General features: G+C 46.1%; 3 protein-coding genes across 6 annotated transcripts in view; 1 reads left to right on the top strand and 2 right to left on the bottom strand.

The window, feature by feature from the left end:
• Positions 1 to 1313: 1313 nt before the first annotated feature.
• Positions 1314 to 2372, bottom strand: foxd5 (forkhead box D5). The gene has a single exon (XM_047048545.1). It carries the CDS (start codon positions 2370 to 2372, stop codon positions 1314 to 1316), a length of 1059 nt encoding a protein of 352 aa, XP_046904501.1.
• A 1524-nt stretch (positions 2373 to 3896) lies between these two features.
• On the bottom strand, positions 3897 to 14941 carry cbwd (COBW domain containing). Of its 2 annotated transcripts, none has more exons than XM_047048582.1 (16): positions 14823 to 14941; positions 14342 to 14446; positions 13968 to 14054; positions 13755 to 13851; positions 13325 to 13416; positions 11446 to 11505; positions 11080 to 11117; positions 9757 to 9803; positions 8815 to 8901; positions 8606 to 8650; positions 7833 to 7889; positions 7162 to 7213; positions 5476 to 5544; positions 5151 to 5216; positions 4887 to 5013; positions 3897 to 4558 (listed from the first exon to the last, which is right to left on the bottom strand). In XM_047048582.1, exons 2-16 carry the CDS (start codon positions 14442 to 14444, stop codon positions 4488 to 4490), a joined length of 1098 nt encoding a protein of 365 aa, XP_046904538.1. In that variant the 5' UTR covers positions 14445 to 14446; positions 14823 to 14941; the 3' UTR covers positions 3897 to 4487. The 2 variants fall into 2 exon arrangements, with proteins under 2 accessions (XP_046904538.1, XP_046904537.1); XM_047048581.1 differs by lacking the exon at positions 14823 to 14941 and adding an exon at positions 14610 to 14741.
• A 764-nt stretch (positions 14942 to 15705) lies between these two features.
• dock8 (dedicator of cytokinesis 8) overlaps positions 15706 to 16325 on the top strand; it is a 44672-nt gene continuing 44052 nt past the window's right edge. The window contains exon 1 of one of the 3 annotated variants that reach the window (XM_047048648.1): positions 15706 to 15976. In XM_047048648.1, the coding sequence (XP_046904604.1) occupies positions 15924 to 15976 (53 nt within the window). In that variant the 5' untranslated portion in view covers positions 15706 to 15923. The remainder of the gene's footprint in view (positions 15977 to 16325) is intronic. The other 2 variants (XM_047048646.1, XM_047048645.1) reach the window with 2 other exon arrangements.

Genomic DNA, 16325 nt, shown 5'->3' on the forward strand with positions numbered 1-16325 from the left:
CTGTCTGTTAAAACCACTGTCACTGTCAGCGCATTTATAGCATACCCCAGCCTACTCGTTACGATGTGCTTGAGCTTAACTGACAAGCTGTAGAATAAGAAACGCTGAATCAGATATTGATAGGCTTAAAATTATGTTTTTATGAGCTCTTAAAAACAATTGCATTACCAATGCTATTTAATACATAAAAAGAATAAATTAACACACAGCATATAGTCCACGAAATGTAGGATCTGTTGATCCTACTTGAAACTAAATCCATTTAAAGCAGCACGTCGACAAGTGTGACGATAAAAGCATAACATTTTATAATACCAGTAGTTAACGGCGCACTGTTCTTAAATGAGCAAAAGTAGGTCGACAGCGCAACCGTGTGTTACAACCAAAGCACAGCCGAATGATTAACATAGTCCAACACTTATAGGCAATTGGCTGGCTATTGATTTGTCTTCAGTTGAGTTTTATTTAGCTGGAATTCCATAACCATGGCAATTGGCAAAATCTTCGAGCCCCTCGAGTAAGCTACTTCAGGCCTATTTTATGTGTATAAAAATGTCAACACGCGGTGGCAGCAGCACCTCCTCTGCCGAAAGCCGTAAGTAGACTCATGGTTTGAATAACCCTATCGTTTGACTTAAATAACGATTTAATATAATCTGTATGTTCTTCACTTTTATGTTAACTTTTAGGTAAGTAAACTGGTTTAAGTTCATTGTTACGGAATACTTTGCGTCACACAGACAAAAAAGTCGGTTTATCCCATTGCGGCTATTTTGGGGGGACTGTGTTAGACTTAGTAAAATAGAATAGCTTTTTAGTGGAACAATAAAGCAGAAGCATCACTGAATAAATACATACAAAGGATATCAATTTGTGATACCATATTATTTTAAAGAAAAAAAAATACTTAAGGAGTATATTTGAGACAGAATCTTGGAGTAAATAGCAGGCCTATATTAAACTCTAAATGAACACTACAGAATACGAACAACGTGCCATATTATTTATTTGCATCTTCTAAAAACATGTAGCCTAACACAAACAAAACACAAAAATAGGCCTGTAAGACATTTCGGTAGCCTATTTTACATGCACTTTTATTTGCGCTTTCATAGTAAAGGCAAATATAACAATATATATTATCAGCCAATTATTATTTACAGAAATTCAGTTCAACATATTTAACTTTACATTTACATAAATAACATGCAATTAAAATCATTTCTTAGAGAAATACTTATGGGCATCCTTTTGAAGTAATTATGTTATCACCTTTCTGATAGGGACAAGCGGCTTTGCTTGTTTCAAAGTCTTTAACAACTTGGGTAAGGTAATTGGACGTTGTCCGACAAGGAGGGGGCAGCACTGAACATTGTGCTGAACGGAGTCCGTAATGGAGCCGGTAGAATACTCGGAACCAAACAGGCGGAGGGGCCCGTAAAAAGGTGGTTATGGTCAACGGAACAGCGAGGGTTCTGGTTCTGTGAGACAGAGGCGGACGTCTTGCTCATTATGCTGTCGATGCTGAATGAACACTTTGCTTGTGTGTCGCGCTCAGGCTTCTGTCCTGAAGATAAAGATGCGCCAAGCTGCACTCTGAACTCTTTGGGGCAGCTGGACCTCTCGTTGCCGTTGAGATTCGGGTAGGGTTGGTATGAGGAAGGAGCCATCACGAGACCTTCCTGCAATGGCATGTACCGAATAGGTGCGGACGCTACACTCACCCGGCCCTGGACTCCATAAGGCCTTGTGTATGGCCGGTAGCAGCTGAAGTTTGGATAAAACATGATCCCGTCTTTCACATATTCCGGCTGGTTCCTCTTGAACCTCTTCCTGCGCCGGAGAAAGCTGCCATTGTCAAACATGTCCTCAGAGGCAGGGTCAAGAGACCAGTAGTTGCCTTTGCCTGGATTGCCTGGTTCCCGTGGAATCTTGATGAAGCAGTCATTAAGTGACAGGTTGTGTCTGATGGAGTTCTGCCAGGCTGGGAACTTCTCCCTGTAGTAAGGGAACTTGTTGCTGATAAAGTCGCAGATGCCACTAAGCGTCAGTTTCTTCATTGGGCTTTGTAGGATAGCCATGGTGATGAGGGCGATGTAGGAGTACGGAGGCTTCGCCGAGCCGTTCTGAGACCTCTCGGAGGAAGGCGTGTCTGTGCAGAAACTGCTCTCGCTTTCCCCCGAGGAGTCGAACTCTGAGCAGTCCAGTTCCACACTGGATTCGGCTGACGAGACCGTTTCTGTGGCGCTCTTTCCTCTGTAAAGTCGGAGTTGGTCGTGGAGGTGCTCGTCCTCTCCTACTATGTCAATCTCATCCTCCTCCAGGGACATGGAAGCCCGATGGGACGCTTCAAACTCATTGGAAAGGGTCATAGCTGAGCCCAGAAAGTTCAAAAACGCTTAAAGCCTCACTAACAACACAGCAACATTCACCTTTCAAGACGCGTAAAAGAGCGGGAAGTCAACATACATGCGTAAAAGCGCACACAATTAACTGTCAACTATTATATTCGCCTGAATTCTGTAAGCTCCTCTTGTCCCGTGGTCGTTACTAGTGTGTATGCAGTTAACCTGGGAGTTTGGGGTGTTTATGACGGGTTGGTTGTCCCCCCCAGGCCAAACCCATTCATCCTCCGAACCTATCAGAGGAGATCTTCGCCGCGGGTAGTCAGGCAAGACAAGCACACGGGTCGGAAAAGCTATTGCTATAGGGATCCTTAATGCTAATAGCCTAGACTTAGGCAGACATTTGAAATATCAAAGAAAGATAGGAAAGGTTGCCCCCATGGGCCTAGAAAAAGACATGTTTAGTCCTATAATCCATGCCAGCAGTGTTTATTAACTCTACGAGCCACTCATCATCTAAACACATCTTCAACTACACTAAATGTTGCTGATCATCGATGGCCTTGTAAAATATTTAGCCTAAATAATAAAAGACAGAGGCCATAGCCTGTACAGTATTTAGGCATCATTGAGACTAATTGGCAGCATTGCATGAATGATAATCCAACTCTATCGTTAATGCTATACTGCGCTTCGGTAGCCCATAAAGGCAATTATTTGAGAGGATACAAGGTTACTTTGAACGTTGTTACATTTCCTGTGTCACTGGCCCTATTCAAATTATCGAGAGCCTCCGCCCGATTAAGAATACAGGAGCACAGTAACGCGGCTGGAGGCGGGATGCTTTGGGCAAGTTTAACGCCACGCCGAACCCCTGATAACAAGCTCAGTGTTTGCACCTCAGCCCCCCGCAGTTTCGTTTAGTTTGCCACCTCTGGATGCCCGTAGGTGGTATGACCATGAAAATGGCCATGGGACGGCCCCCTGCGGCCGTGTAAGAAAGGGGGCCATACAGTCGCCTTAACGAGGCGATCAGCATCAGAATCGGGTAGGAAACGGCACAGCTGCACTGTACGCTTAGGGCTACGAGGCCTGGCCGGGGTTTATGACCACGGAGAATGGGCACAGCCATCCTCAAAGCAAACCGGTTCAGCGCACGGATATGTGTTAAAACAGTCCGAGGATTAACCATCTCCATTGCAAATGACAACGTTGGGATGTCACCCACCCATTTCCTCACCTGTGTGTGTAGGCTGTTTGTCTGATACATGAAGGATGACTTCCTAACGCCAATTTATAATTTCAGAATGTTACCTCGCTACCGATGGTTAAAAAATCTTTTTAATTCGACTAAAGTGTATGCGAATGTAAATAAGATGTGAACATTTGCGAACATTTATTTTATCCTGCGGAATTTATTGCCTTTTTCAACGATTTAGTCATATAAAATTCCAGTTTCAGGTGTCTAAAATGTACCTATCGTCTCAATTCATATTTTTGTCAGGCCTACCTGTTATTATCTGTTGTGAATATGAAGAATACGAGAGAGCATTTGACATATCGTTGATTTATTTAAATAATTTAACAATGGGGAAAAGCAAACTCAAATCAAACTCTAATGTTTAATATTCATGATAAATGCCACCACTTCATTTTTACATCCAAAACTGCTTTACTTTGAAGCATTAGGCCCTACTAATATAGTTGCACAAAATTGCTAAATATTATGGGACTGAGTTGATTAAGGCAATTTCAATTGTTAACTATTTACACAGAACATGACATTAAGGACACAGTATAATTACCAATTTAAACGTCTATTCAATGGTTTCTTTATGCATGAGTGTGTGAGTGTGTGTGTGTGTGTGTGGGGGGGGCTGCTTTATGAGATCGTCTGAAATGATTTATTTAGTCCCCTGAGAAACCAGTTATTGGCCCGGTAACATATAAGACTGTATCTGGAACATGAAGTCCAACATGTGCTTGTGTAGAGGTTTTGGCAAGCAGCAGTAACAGTGCATCACAGATCCTCAGACAAGGTGATTTGAAAGGAGGGCAGACTAGCACACAATTTCAAGTGGAACTGTCCATGGAAAATTCAGTTCCAGTCCAGTCCTGGTGCAGACTGGAGTCCAGGTGGAGTTACTTTCCCCCTCCCTGCAACACTGTACATATGAAGTGTTCCTTGAGGATCTCTCGGTCCAAGTTCCTCCCTGTCGAGAGACAGAGGTTGGGAAAGCAAGACTTCATCTAGCGCTATGAGCAGGAGGGTTTTAAATGTAAACACTCGGGGTCTGAATTCTGTCACATCAAGCACAATTGACAGCAATCCTCATCATGAAGTTTATACCACAGTTTCAATAACCAGTCATAACGCAACACTTTTGCGACATACATATAACTTGCACTCAGCGACCAACATGATGTCAATATCATACTTCTCCAGCACATATAACTTTAGATGTCACCCTGAACCCGAATCCTCTTGTCCCAGTTATGAACGAACCTACGGCATTGCCTTGGTAGAAGTGGAGGCCTCACCTATAAAGACCAGGCGGTTCACCCTGGGCTCGTCGTCCCACAGCTGGGGGGTCTCCTCCAGCTCGTACAGCTCGTGGACTCCCTGGAGCATCACCTGGTGAGCTTTACCTGCCACTGACACAATTCCCTTCACACACGCATTTCATTCATTAGGACAGCTCAACAAAACACACACACGCGCACAGTTAAACGACACCAATACCCTAAAGCCCACTATAAAACAAGCCAGCATTATAAGGAAGGTTCTCGCTAAGCGCGTTGTACCTTTAGCCGTATGACGTTCATGGCGTGTCCGGACTGGTTCTTCAGGGTCTTCTCCCACAAGACGTCCTGACGGGGAAGGGAGAGCCGGTTCAGTCCCATGTTCTCCATCAATATCTAACCCCTGTTCCTGGAGAACTGTACTGCGCTTTTTTTTTTTTTACTCCAACCTAATTCAGTTTGTCGCCTAGCTACTTACTGGAGGAGGGTGGTTGCTAATTTAGGGGTTTATATGAAAATTTACAGGATGGCATGATTACCAAGAAACGGTTTGGACAGCCCTGGTCCAAAAATGATCAGAACCATGAGTTCCCTGAGGGGTTCTAACCTGGATGAAGACATTCAGGACGTCCTCAGAAAGACTCCCAGGAACTTCAAATGTGACCGTTAGAATACTCTGGGGGGGAAACATTAGATTATGAGCACACAACTGGAAAACCATCACATGCATTGAACAAGTGGAGACCAGAGTACACCACAGGACATGCAACACGTAATGTGTCGTGAATTTGTTTGATAGACAGTCTAAAAGGTGCATTTTCTGTTGTATGTTACAGTATTTTGTATATTTTGTTCATTTTTTTTTGGTGTGTGTTTGAAGCACCGATTTAAAGACAATATTGAGTGAGAGGCATCTACTTGTAATTTACAACCATAAATAAATACAAATTGAGCTTGTAACCAGAAGGATGTGTGTATATCACTGCCTTAAAATACAAACTGAAACTGTTTTGAATTGTGTCAGCCGTGCATATTCTCACGCTAGCCTCTTCATGCCACATAGTGGTGCTGTTAATGACTTTGACGATGAACGTGTCAAAAACATGCAAAACGGAGGGTCATCTTAACCCTAAATCTCTTTATCTCTCTGCTCCCCCGCCCGCCCTGCCCTGCCCTGCCCTTCCTCCTCCTCCTCTCCACTGCATACTTCCTTACAACATTTAAAGGGCACTTTGCAGATATTTAGTCTATTGTGTGAAAGTGTTAAGGCTACACACTTCCTTTTTTATTTTGGTATAACAACAGAAATACAGCACCCTGATTTGCATGAAAAGAACAGCTGGGGTGAGGAGACCCAATGGAGGGAGGAGGGGGGTGAGATTCAGTAGGGGAGGGGGGGGGCTAGTTGAGTCTCATGCGGGAAAGGGGACTTGGTGAAAACAAATGACAATACAGATTACCCCCCACACACACCCCTACACACACACACCCCAACCTCCAACCTGCTCTGTGATAAATGTACTTAAGAGGATACACAGTCCTAGACTATGACCCCCTACGAGACATTGAAAGACTGAAATACGGGAGATATCGCCCCGCACGCTGCGATACGTCTGACGTATCCCAGCCCGAGTATTTAACCTGGAGACAGGCCGAGGCTGTCTTGTGGATGAGCCGAGCCACCAACAAAGAACTTCAAAAGCTTTCCCGATTGATTACAAAGCTAAATAGAGTAAGCAGGGTGGAGACTTTCCACGAGAGTGTCAATTCCCCTGAGGGTATTTAGGGGCAAGACACTGCCCCCTGGAAATGTTACTGTCTGCTAGCCAGCCAGAAAACATAAGGAACCAGAACACACTCCTCTACAATCTCAGTTCACTAAAACCCTGGGGCTACATGACTTGAATTTATCACCTCATTGAAAGAGAGGAAATACAAAGGGGAAACAGATTTTTTTTAAAGAAGAGAGAAATCGTACTAATTGTATTTTTTGTTGACTGGTGTTCCAGGTTACGTCTAAGTCACCAGGGAGAAGGAGTATCTGTCTTAATTTCGAACCAAAGGAAATAGAAGGGTATGACTCCTGCTAAGATATGCTCAAGAAAAACGCTTTTCTGTTTTAGCCCGGCCTGCCCCAGTCACTGCCGACGAGTCCGCTGAGCATCGTCAGTGCTGTGCGGCCCTCCTTTTCCCCCATCAGAGTCCCGAGTCCTCCGTAAGCAGGCTTCAAAATCGAGCGGTTCTGACCCGGTGCACAGCAACGGAGGGGGGGCGGCGGGCAGGAGATAGGTACCTTGTCCAGATGAGGGCTGGTCGTCTGTACCAGCTGCAGCTTCTCAGCCAGACTGTAGAACGAGATCACTGGTTACACAGGTCGGGATTTACATCTGATTCCCATTCCCATACACCTCTGAACCATCTCACCCCCAGCCCCCCTCCCCCTCTCCTAATGTCCCTCTCTCTCCTTCCCCTCCTTCAATCCTCCCCCCCCCCTCCTCCCTTCCCTGACCTCACAAGGAGGACAAACATGATAAGCAGCTTCAGCCCTGAGCCACACAGGCAGAGCAACAGGGGGGGGGGCTCCATCAAACAGCCAGCGCATGCACCGGGGGCTGGGGGTGGGGTCAGTCAGAGGGAAGGAAAATGGCCCCCCCCCCCACACCACCAGGGGGCCATTTGATACAACACACATACACAGGTCCTAATCCTTCGCAGCTGTGGCCCCCAGACCGCAAGCCTGTCCTGGTGTAACACTGGTGAGCCCATTCATGAGGACGAGTTTGACAAGAGTTCTGCCGCGGTGACAATGAGACAAGGACCCCCCCCCCCCACCCCAACCTCCAGGTCTCACACAGGCTTTCTCTCTATAAACCCTGCTGGGGAGGAACATGGTAAACAAAGTCAACAATCTTAGTCCTATGAACTGCACTGTAGCCCTGGACACACACACAGACACACACATACTTAGCCCCATCCTTGGTGTCGAAGGAATGCAGGTCTAGAACTTGGGAGAGGTCCACCCTGGGGAGGACAAACAAACATCGGATGACGTTGTACGTTTCGAAAATGCTCATCTCGATGCATGACACGTGACATGGTCGGGTCAAGAGAGTTAGGTGCATAAACGTGAAAAAAAACAAAAAAAACAAAAAAACTACAAGTACAAGAGTCCCCCTTCCTACAAGTATCAAGCCATAGTCAAGCCTATGAGGTCCCTTCCAGAGGAGCCGAAGATGTGGAGGGGGAGCTGAGGAGAAGCTGGGCGCACGTTTTCCTGATTAACCCCTCGCTGCACAGAGCCTTTCATCTGAGGAGCTGCCACACCCAACCTTTGATACACACACTGACCACTGCTATCGCTCCACCCCAAGCTGTGCAATAACACAACAATGTCTGCACTACCACGCACACTCACTCACTCACTCACTCACACAATCATCCACACACACACACACAGGGGTTTGCTAGTGGGTGGGGTGTTGCAGCAGGGTCAGAGGTCAAAGTGCAGGGGTTTGTGGGTAACTGGACACCATGGGATGAAGTGTTTGTGTTTGCGTTGGTGAGGTGGGAGGGCTCATCTGGAACACCACGACGTGTTTGATCCTTGTTATGAGACCCGAACAGAAAGTGTACATAGGGAGGATAGTTATTTGTTAGCCACAGTGATGCATGGGAACTTCCCGATGTCAAAACTCTGCTGGGGGAAAAAGGTGGATCACGTAAAAACGCCCAAATACCTTGACTTTTGAGTCTCCAGGATCTTAACAAGGCCATTGATAGACCTATGGGGAAGAGGATATGACACAGAGGATCAATAATCAGGTAAACTCTTTAATGATATGATAAAGATCAGCACTTGGCAATTTCTCCATCCACAACGTACAAAAAAAAGAAATCATGGACCTGTGTGACTGAGCTGTAGGGCGTGTGTGTGTGTGATCTTCACCTGACGCTTTCTCTGAGCTTTTCCAACTCCTCCTTGGTGACGAGGTCAGTCTTGTTGATGATGGTCAGGTCAGCCAGGGCAATCTGCCTGTTGTTCAAACCCAACATCAACACGCCATTCTTCAAAAATCATATGTGCATAAGAAGGTACTCCGAGGCAGGGGGTTTTCCTGCATTTAAAAGGCTAAGGCGGCCTGCCTAAGGCTTTTCTCACACTGCCTAAGCAGAAATACCTGCTAGAAACTTCTAGCAGAAATAGCGCCCTTCAAAAAAACCTGTGCGGCTGTCATTCGGGCATCCCGCCAGCCCGCGCCGCTGTATGCGTGGAAGACGAAGAAACCTAGCTACGTTAACTTTCAGAGACTAAATCACCTGCCTGAACTCTAGTCTGGAAAGATGGAGGAAGCAGACGCGTCCATCAAAGGCATTCAGTAAGCTGTTGACCTCCACAAGGAGTGGTGTTCCACAACCCACCATTTTCCACACTAATGTGAAAAAGCGTCGCAATTTTGGGCCTTCGAATTCCAGGTTCACAGGAAGGTTTGCTTGATTTTATGTGAAGTCATCTTCTATATAACTTCCCAACCTATGTAAACCAGTAGCCTATAGAGTTTTTTGACCTGTTCCCCATGCTGCTGCCTCCCCCCCCTCTCCTCTGGGCTGGGCGAGTGGGTATCAAGTGTCGCTCTCAAATGGACCAACAGTTGGACGGGAAACAAACACAAACGCAGTGAACAAACACAGTCGGGCAGCAGAGCAGAGGGCCTGGGAGGTCCCGACAGCAGTCGTCTACACTTGCCTGTCTGTAAACATGGATCAACGGCACCACAGAGGAAAGAAAAGAAACAGACTAAGAGTGTCACGACAAACAAATAACAAGCGAAGACCATTTGAAAGAGAGAAAGAGAGAGGGAGGAAGGAGAAATTGTGAAAGAAGGCTTACCTGGCTGCTTCGTTGATTAGTCCCTCTGGCTTCTCCTCTGTTAGATGCTGCAGAGAGAGACAGAGACGCAGAGACACAGAGAGAGAGAGAGACACACACAGAGAGAGAGAGAGAGGGAGAGAGAGAGAGAGAGAGAGAGAGAGAGAGGGAGAGAGAGGGAGAGAGACAGAGAGAGAGAGGAGAGAGATAGATAAGAAGGAAAGAAGGACACAGTGAGAAGGAGGGAGAGACCAAGATGAGAGGGGGATGTTTAGAGAGAGAAACAGAGAAGTCTCGAGATTGCTAATCACTGCCGACGTCCCCGAGTTCTCCTACCACTGGGGAGTTATGCTGTTAATAGTGCTTCTACTTTGCAAGATCCCCAAGTGTGGGGCAGGTTGTCGTGGGCTTGTTTGGAGAGGGCCTACAAACACCCCCTCAACACCCCTGAACCCTCACACGCCTAGCTCAGCGCCCTGTCACGGGAAAGTGACATCTCCAAAATGAGGAGGAACGTGCATGACGAGCAGGCTATCAGCCCGTCCCTCACTCCACGCCTCAAGCCTCCGGAGACGATCCCGTCTCTCATTCTATTTGCGGGCGCCGCGTCCCGTCTCTTGAGGTACGTACATAACAGAGTAGCTCAGCCCCCCCCCCCCCCCCCCCCCCCCCCCCAGGTTCCATCCCACTGTCACATCCGGACTGAGTGATGGAAGTCCAAAACCGAACAGATTGATTGTCCGTTTTCGTGCCCTTAGCCTATACACCCCCCCCCCCCCCCCCCCCCCCTCCGCTGGCCTGGGACTTGGCCGGAGGAGTGTTTAGAGGGGTCGGTGTGTGTGTGTGTTTGGGACGGGGAGTTTGAGGGTCATAAAAGCAAGCTCTGCTCTGATATTAATGACTCCAATTCAATCTCAATCAGCTACTCATATCCGTCTCTCTCTCTCTCTCTCAATCTCAAACTCTCTCGTTTTTCTTTTTAGCGTTGTCCCCCATCCCTCCCTCCTGCTGTCAGAGTTCCCAGAGGAGGGGGGAGGTAGCACCCAGGCCAGGGAACGAGTCGCCTTGCCAAGCATGACACCTTCCCATTACAACCTATTATCCAGGTGTCACTAGCCCTGTTCCTCTTAAAAGACTTTTGTACTGGGGAGGGTGTGAGATGCTTGGCTCTCTCTCTCTCCCTCCCTCCCACACGTGTGTGTGTGTGTGTCTTAGGAGGGCTGCTCCTGAAACCCAACAACCTGTGTAGAAACACAATCCAATTTCACAGGCTCAAGGACCTTGCCTTGTTAGCGCTAGTTGGTACCATGGAAACAAAAGAGCTTGGGCAAAATGAACACTTGCCTGCATTCCATACTTGGCGTCGATGACAGTGACAATACCTGCGAATAAACAAGGAACAGGGTAAGGGTCTTGTAAAAGACCTTTGTCCCCACAGTTCTATAAACTCATCTTTGCCCCTGTAGCCTTTTGGTGTTCCGCTTGTCGCGTTGGCTCGGCTCACTCTCTCGGACATTATTTTTGGTCTCTCGTCTATAGAGATAGCGACAAACTGCGGAGTACTCCTTTATCCCAGATGTGTTTGAGTATAGAAAACAAGGTGTCTCTATGTGCACAAGGAAGACTAGACCTGTTGGTTTGTAACCGGTCCATGAAACACCAGATCAAAGACCCCAACAATGAGAGTTTGAACAAACGTTATTATCTCACCGTCTAAATAGATGTCACTTCCCAGCTCAGCATCAACCCAGAACATGGAGGCCACAGCACCTTTCAGAGTGAGTGTGAGAGAGGAGGGAAAAAGAGACATTCAGACACATTCCCCATTACTGTTTAGTGACAGATTCAAACTTGAATGACAAAACACTTTGTTTCCTAATTAGGTCTACATTTGTCTTTTGCGTCATAAAAAAAATCCTGACAAGACCACAACAATAACTGAACACAAACATAACAATCATCAGGTGGATAAAACACACGGAACCAATTGGAAAATAAACCAAACTCCAATAATATCAGAGAGTATACAGGTTTATCCACCATTAAAGTGTGGCCGTATCACACACAAACATATTTCATTCCTCTCATGTTGCTAGAACTCTGTGGACCAGGGCAAACTCATCTGAAGTGCTTGCAATTGTTTCCATGCCCCCCCCCCCCCCACCCACACACACCTCCATAGGCACAGTTGGTTTGTTGCAATTTTTCAGAGAGGGCAGTTATTCCAGCACCCTATGTCACCGTGCCTGGCCTGGCTTGTTCACATAATGCACTTTTGTCAAACCGTCAGGCGAGAATAAGAAAGCATGGTAAATATTTGATAGGAGAGTAATGAAAACACAATTTCTGAGTGGCATCCTGCACACAACCAATCCAGCCTCCTCCCCGACTGGAAGGGGAGGGGGCAGGCTCCCTGGAGACCTCACTGAGTGACAGGTCTGTCTGGGCCAATGACAGAGCTGTCTCAGTCGATAACTGACCTGTCTCGGCCAATGACACGGCAAAATGGTAGGGCGAGTTCCGGCCTGAGCACGCTCTGTTGGTACCGTCTGTGTAGACCAGTGGTCTGTGGCTGGCTGCGTCCCGGGCTTTTGACACCTGTCACTTATCTCCACACTCCAGTTGCCACAGGTCTCTGCCTGTAATGGCCCCTTATTGATTTCCTATTTCTCTCTGGCCTGATAGCTTCCATGTTGGCATGGAAATAGGCTATTCAGATTCACCCCTCCTGCTATCAGGGGGGAAAAACCGTCTAACAAGGGGCTAAACTTCCACTGGGCTCATCAAAAAGTAGAAGCTAGAGATGAGTGCAAAGCTAACTTTCTGTTTGCACTACTTGGGACATGGGCTCCTTTAGAATGTCAAGATCCAAGGCCTAAAACAATGAAGCTTAAATAAATGAGTCAATTTTAAGGCCAGAATTAGGGTTTCTGGACTTCTCACCTCCAAACCTGCAGCCATTCAGCCCCAACACGCTGAGGATCTCTCCTCTAATAAGGCCTACCATGCCTCCGATCCCTCCCTAACTCTGCTAGATTCAGTTTTAAAGGAAAACGACGTCAATTTGCTGACGCTGAATGGATCGACGGACACAATTATACATCAAGCGAGCCTGCGGAGTTTGACGTGTCGTTGCCGTAATCTCCTATGAGATTGGAGCCAATCACAAGAGACGGGCAAACGCAGATCAGAGTGGTCATGAGCGCTAAGGGCTCTCCTCAAACGCATCACAAACTGTAAACCAAACAGCGCAGATGTCGCAGTCCTCACGCAGTGCTGCTCTCTGAGTGGTCAACCGCAGGGAAATGGAGGGCCTGTCGGCAGTAATGTAAAGAGACAGCGCCTGTCGGTTCCCTCGGGAGGGCAGCCAGGGCTGCTTAATCAGGTGTTTCTTAGCGTAAGGTACTGCATTGTAATGTGAGTGGCAAACTATGGTGGTTTCAAGTGAACTTTGATTCTACCGCCAGGTTTTCTGACAATGCCCCATGCACAACCATCCATCTCCTGGGAGTGGGATGGAAAGTATTCAGCAAATGTGTGAGCGTGTTGATAAAACGTGGAGCGTTTTGATTCAAAACAAGTCTTTTACCTGGATCGGCTAGTCCGGTAGTTTCTAGAAGGATGTAGTCAAACTTCCCTTTTTTCTCCATGAGGTTTTCTATAGCTTTCAGGCCGTTGTCCCTGCAATTCAATGAAAAAAGATATTGAGGTTGCAAAGTATAGATACATTACAACTAGCTAATGCTGTAGGATAGCAGTATAAAATACAATAGCTATATGTTCAATATTTCGACTTATTTCTGGGTGGTAGTAAATGCTCAAATGTGAAATTGTAACTACGTGACCAAATCATAGACTATCAGGTAAGTATTTATCAAGGTGGAACGAAAGAAAAAGCCAATAGTATTGCAGGAAAGGGCATTTTAATTGTGCTCCATTTCTTTCAACCATTGAGAAAACAGGTATGGTGAGCGGACCACGTGAGACTACTGAGATGCACCCATCTCCTCTACACATACTTGACAGAGCAGCACAGGCAGCCATTCCTGAGCTCCAGCCACTCCTCATACAGCTCTCCTGCTTGACTCACAGCCAGAGACTTCTCCAGGGCGCTCCCTAGAGGTCAGACCAGAGACTGCAATCAGGGAAAACTCACAAACAGTTCTTTGTATGTACCTTTGCTGCTCTCTGGTGAACACATTTGGGTAGGGAACTATTTGTTGTTTGGGTACCTTCTCCAAACTCGTTGAGGATGACAGCGATCCTCTTGTTGTGTTGCTCAGTCAGGATGTAATTCAACAATGTTGTTTTCCCTGCTCCTGTGTACATCAGTAACATGGAATGTTCATCAATAATAGTAACAACAATAATCACCATAGAGCAACAACAAGTAGCTAATTTGCATGTTTTTGATGTTTCCCTCTTCCAACACACCTGTTTCAAATACAGGGGTCGTTACCAGGCTTCTGCCGAACTAGATAATGACCCATTCGTTTGTATCAGATGTGATGGAGCGAGGAAACATCTAAAACATGCAGGACATGGGGTCCTTGTAGACCAGGGTTGAGAACCACTGATGTATAGTCTGTGCAATGGACACACATACCGAGGTAGCCTGTGATTATGGTGACCGGTATCTGCTCGCCAAGTGAGCTGGGTTTGTGTTCGATGGGGACTAGCTCCGGACAGTCATCCTCCTCATCCATCATCACTGTGTGCACACAAATCGAAAAGACAGCTAAGCATCTTAAGCTAGCTAGCTCGTCTGACTACGGTAACTAGTTAGCAGGATGTATTTTGGCCAAACATGTTGCGTACGTAAGATGGGACAATCATTTACTGATAATACATTCGAATAGCAAACGTTAGCATACACTGTATCTCTGTGTCAGTTGAGTGAAATACTTAGCTGTGATGCTAGCGAGCAGTGGCAGATATATAATTGAATGTATCTATCTAGCTAGCTAGCTAAACTAGCTAGTACTAACTCTTGTGATTGTGATATCGTAAGGAAGAATCTGTCACATCTACGCCTTTAATACAGCTATCAGTCTAAATATCAGTGCATACAGTCAAACATAATATACCTGGTTTTAACACTACAGGATGTCAAAGTCAAATCAGCTTTACATGCTACTTAAACGAATTTGTTTTAAGATTAGTGTGCTTTAAAGCTGTGCAACTTGGTCGGAAGTTCCGCCTCAACATTGGACATTACTTTAGTTCCGCATTCCATGAACAACTATTTCGTTTGGGCCGACATAAGAGATGGGAAAGAGAATGTTCAGTTGTCAATCGTAAAAAATATCGCATTATATATATAGATTATATGTAACTGCGTTGGCAAAGGATTGTGCCTCTTATTACAATGCTGCTAAATTAAAAGCCTGATTGCTGCCTAGCCTAAAAAACGGCAGAGGGCGACCGTAGCTAGAATACCCTTGTCCTGTGGCTGGTTTTACCTATTTAAAGGCCTCGAGGATATCTCTGACGCGTGATATTTGTCCTACCCTGGCAGGGTTTAAAAAAAAAAAAATGGCAGTGTTAGCAAGATCCAGAATCACATCTACCATGAATGTATGACTGTTTCATATTCGAATAAGATGTTTTTAGTATGGCCATTACCCTTCACATTCACATTCACATTCTCTCTCTCTCTCTCTCTCTCTCTCTCTCTCTCTCTCTCTCTCTCTCTCTCTCTCTCTCTTCTCTCGCTCTCTCTCTCTCTCTCTCTCTCTCTCTCTCTCTCTCTCTCTCTCTCTCTCTCTCTCTCTCTCTCTTCACACACACACACACACACACACACACACACACACACACACACACACACACACACACACACACACACACACACACTGTCCAAGTAAGCTACTGAATGGGAGAGAGTCTGAGAAAGTCAGAGGGAGAGAGCTAGAGAGAGAGAGGGAAGAACGCGCGCATCCAGACTGCTTATTAAGCAACCCAATAGGCTTATCTCAGCGAGTGTGTGTACAGAGCGTGTCTGGTCCATCCCCTCCCACTTCACAGCCGGTGTCTACTTGGGAAGGGTCAAACGCGGAAGTTTACACCCAGAAAGCTGCCACCGCGAAGATGAGGATTGCGATGACATTCAGTCTGTAGCGCGGCAAGCGAAGTTGAAATCGGTGAGGAATACTGGAGCTACTGCCGCTGAACTGGATTAAACTTCTATGGCAAGTCTAGCGAGTGCGGAGCGACGGGCTTTTGCGCTGAAGATCAACAGGTAATAGAAATGGTTTAACTACCAGGTACATTACATGGTGACACGAGGCTCTGGATTTCTGAGCACGCAGCTAAGTTATAAAATGACAAAATAGCGTTGGAGTTAAGAGAATGCCTGTGCTTAAATCTTGCTCTCAATTTTCCGTGTAGATGAAATCATTATTACAGGTTCGATGTATGAATACATAAATGTGGCAACATTTTCCTGAGTAGAACAAATAAAAGAATCAGGATTCCAATCATGTAATATCCACGCCAAGTAGCCATAATAATCTGATGCATTTATCTATATTTATCAACTACATATCCTCCTCATGAAGGTTATTTCTAAATCTGGTTTACTTCAGTGT

Source organism: Hypomesus transpacificus, chromosome 24 (genome assembly GCF_021917145.1).
Source record: "Hypomesus transpacificus isolate Combined female chromosome 24, fHypTra1, whole genome shotgun sequence".
In the NCBI taxonomy this organism is placed as follows: Eukaryota; Metazoa; Chordata; class Actinopteri; order Osmeriformes; family Osmeridae; genus Hypomesus; species Hypomesus transpacificus.

Coding starts and splice junctions, on each gene's coding strand:
- foxd5 (XM_047048545.1), bottom strand. CDS start 2,372: ATGACCCTTTCCAATGAGTTTGAAGCGTCCCATCGGGCTTCCATGTCC.
- cbwd (XM_047048582.1), bottom strand. CDS start 14,444: ATGATGGATGAGGAGGATGACTGTCCGGAGCTAGTCCCCATCGAACAC. Junction 8,651..8,814: donor AAGCTCAGAGAAAGCGTCAG/GTGAAGATCACA, acceptor TCTTCCCCATAG/GTCTATCAATGGCCTTGTTA. Junction 5,014..5,150: donor TGAACGTCATACGGCTAAAG/GTACAACGCGCT, acceptor GCGTGTGTGAAG/GGAATTGTGTCAGTGGCAGG.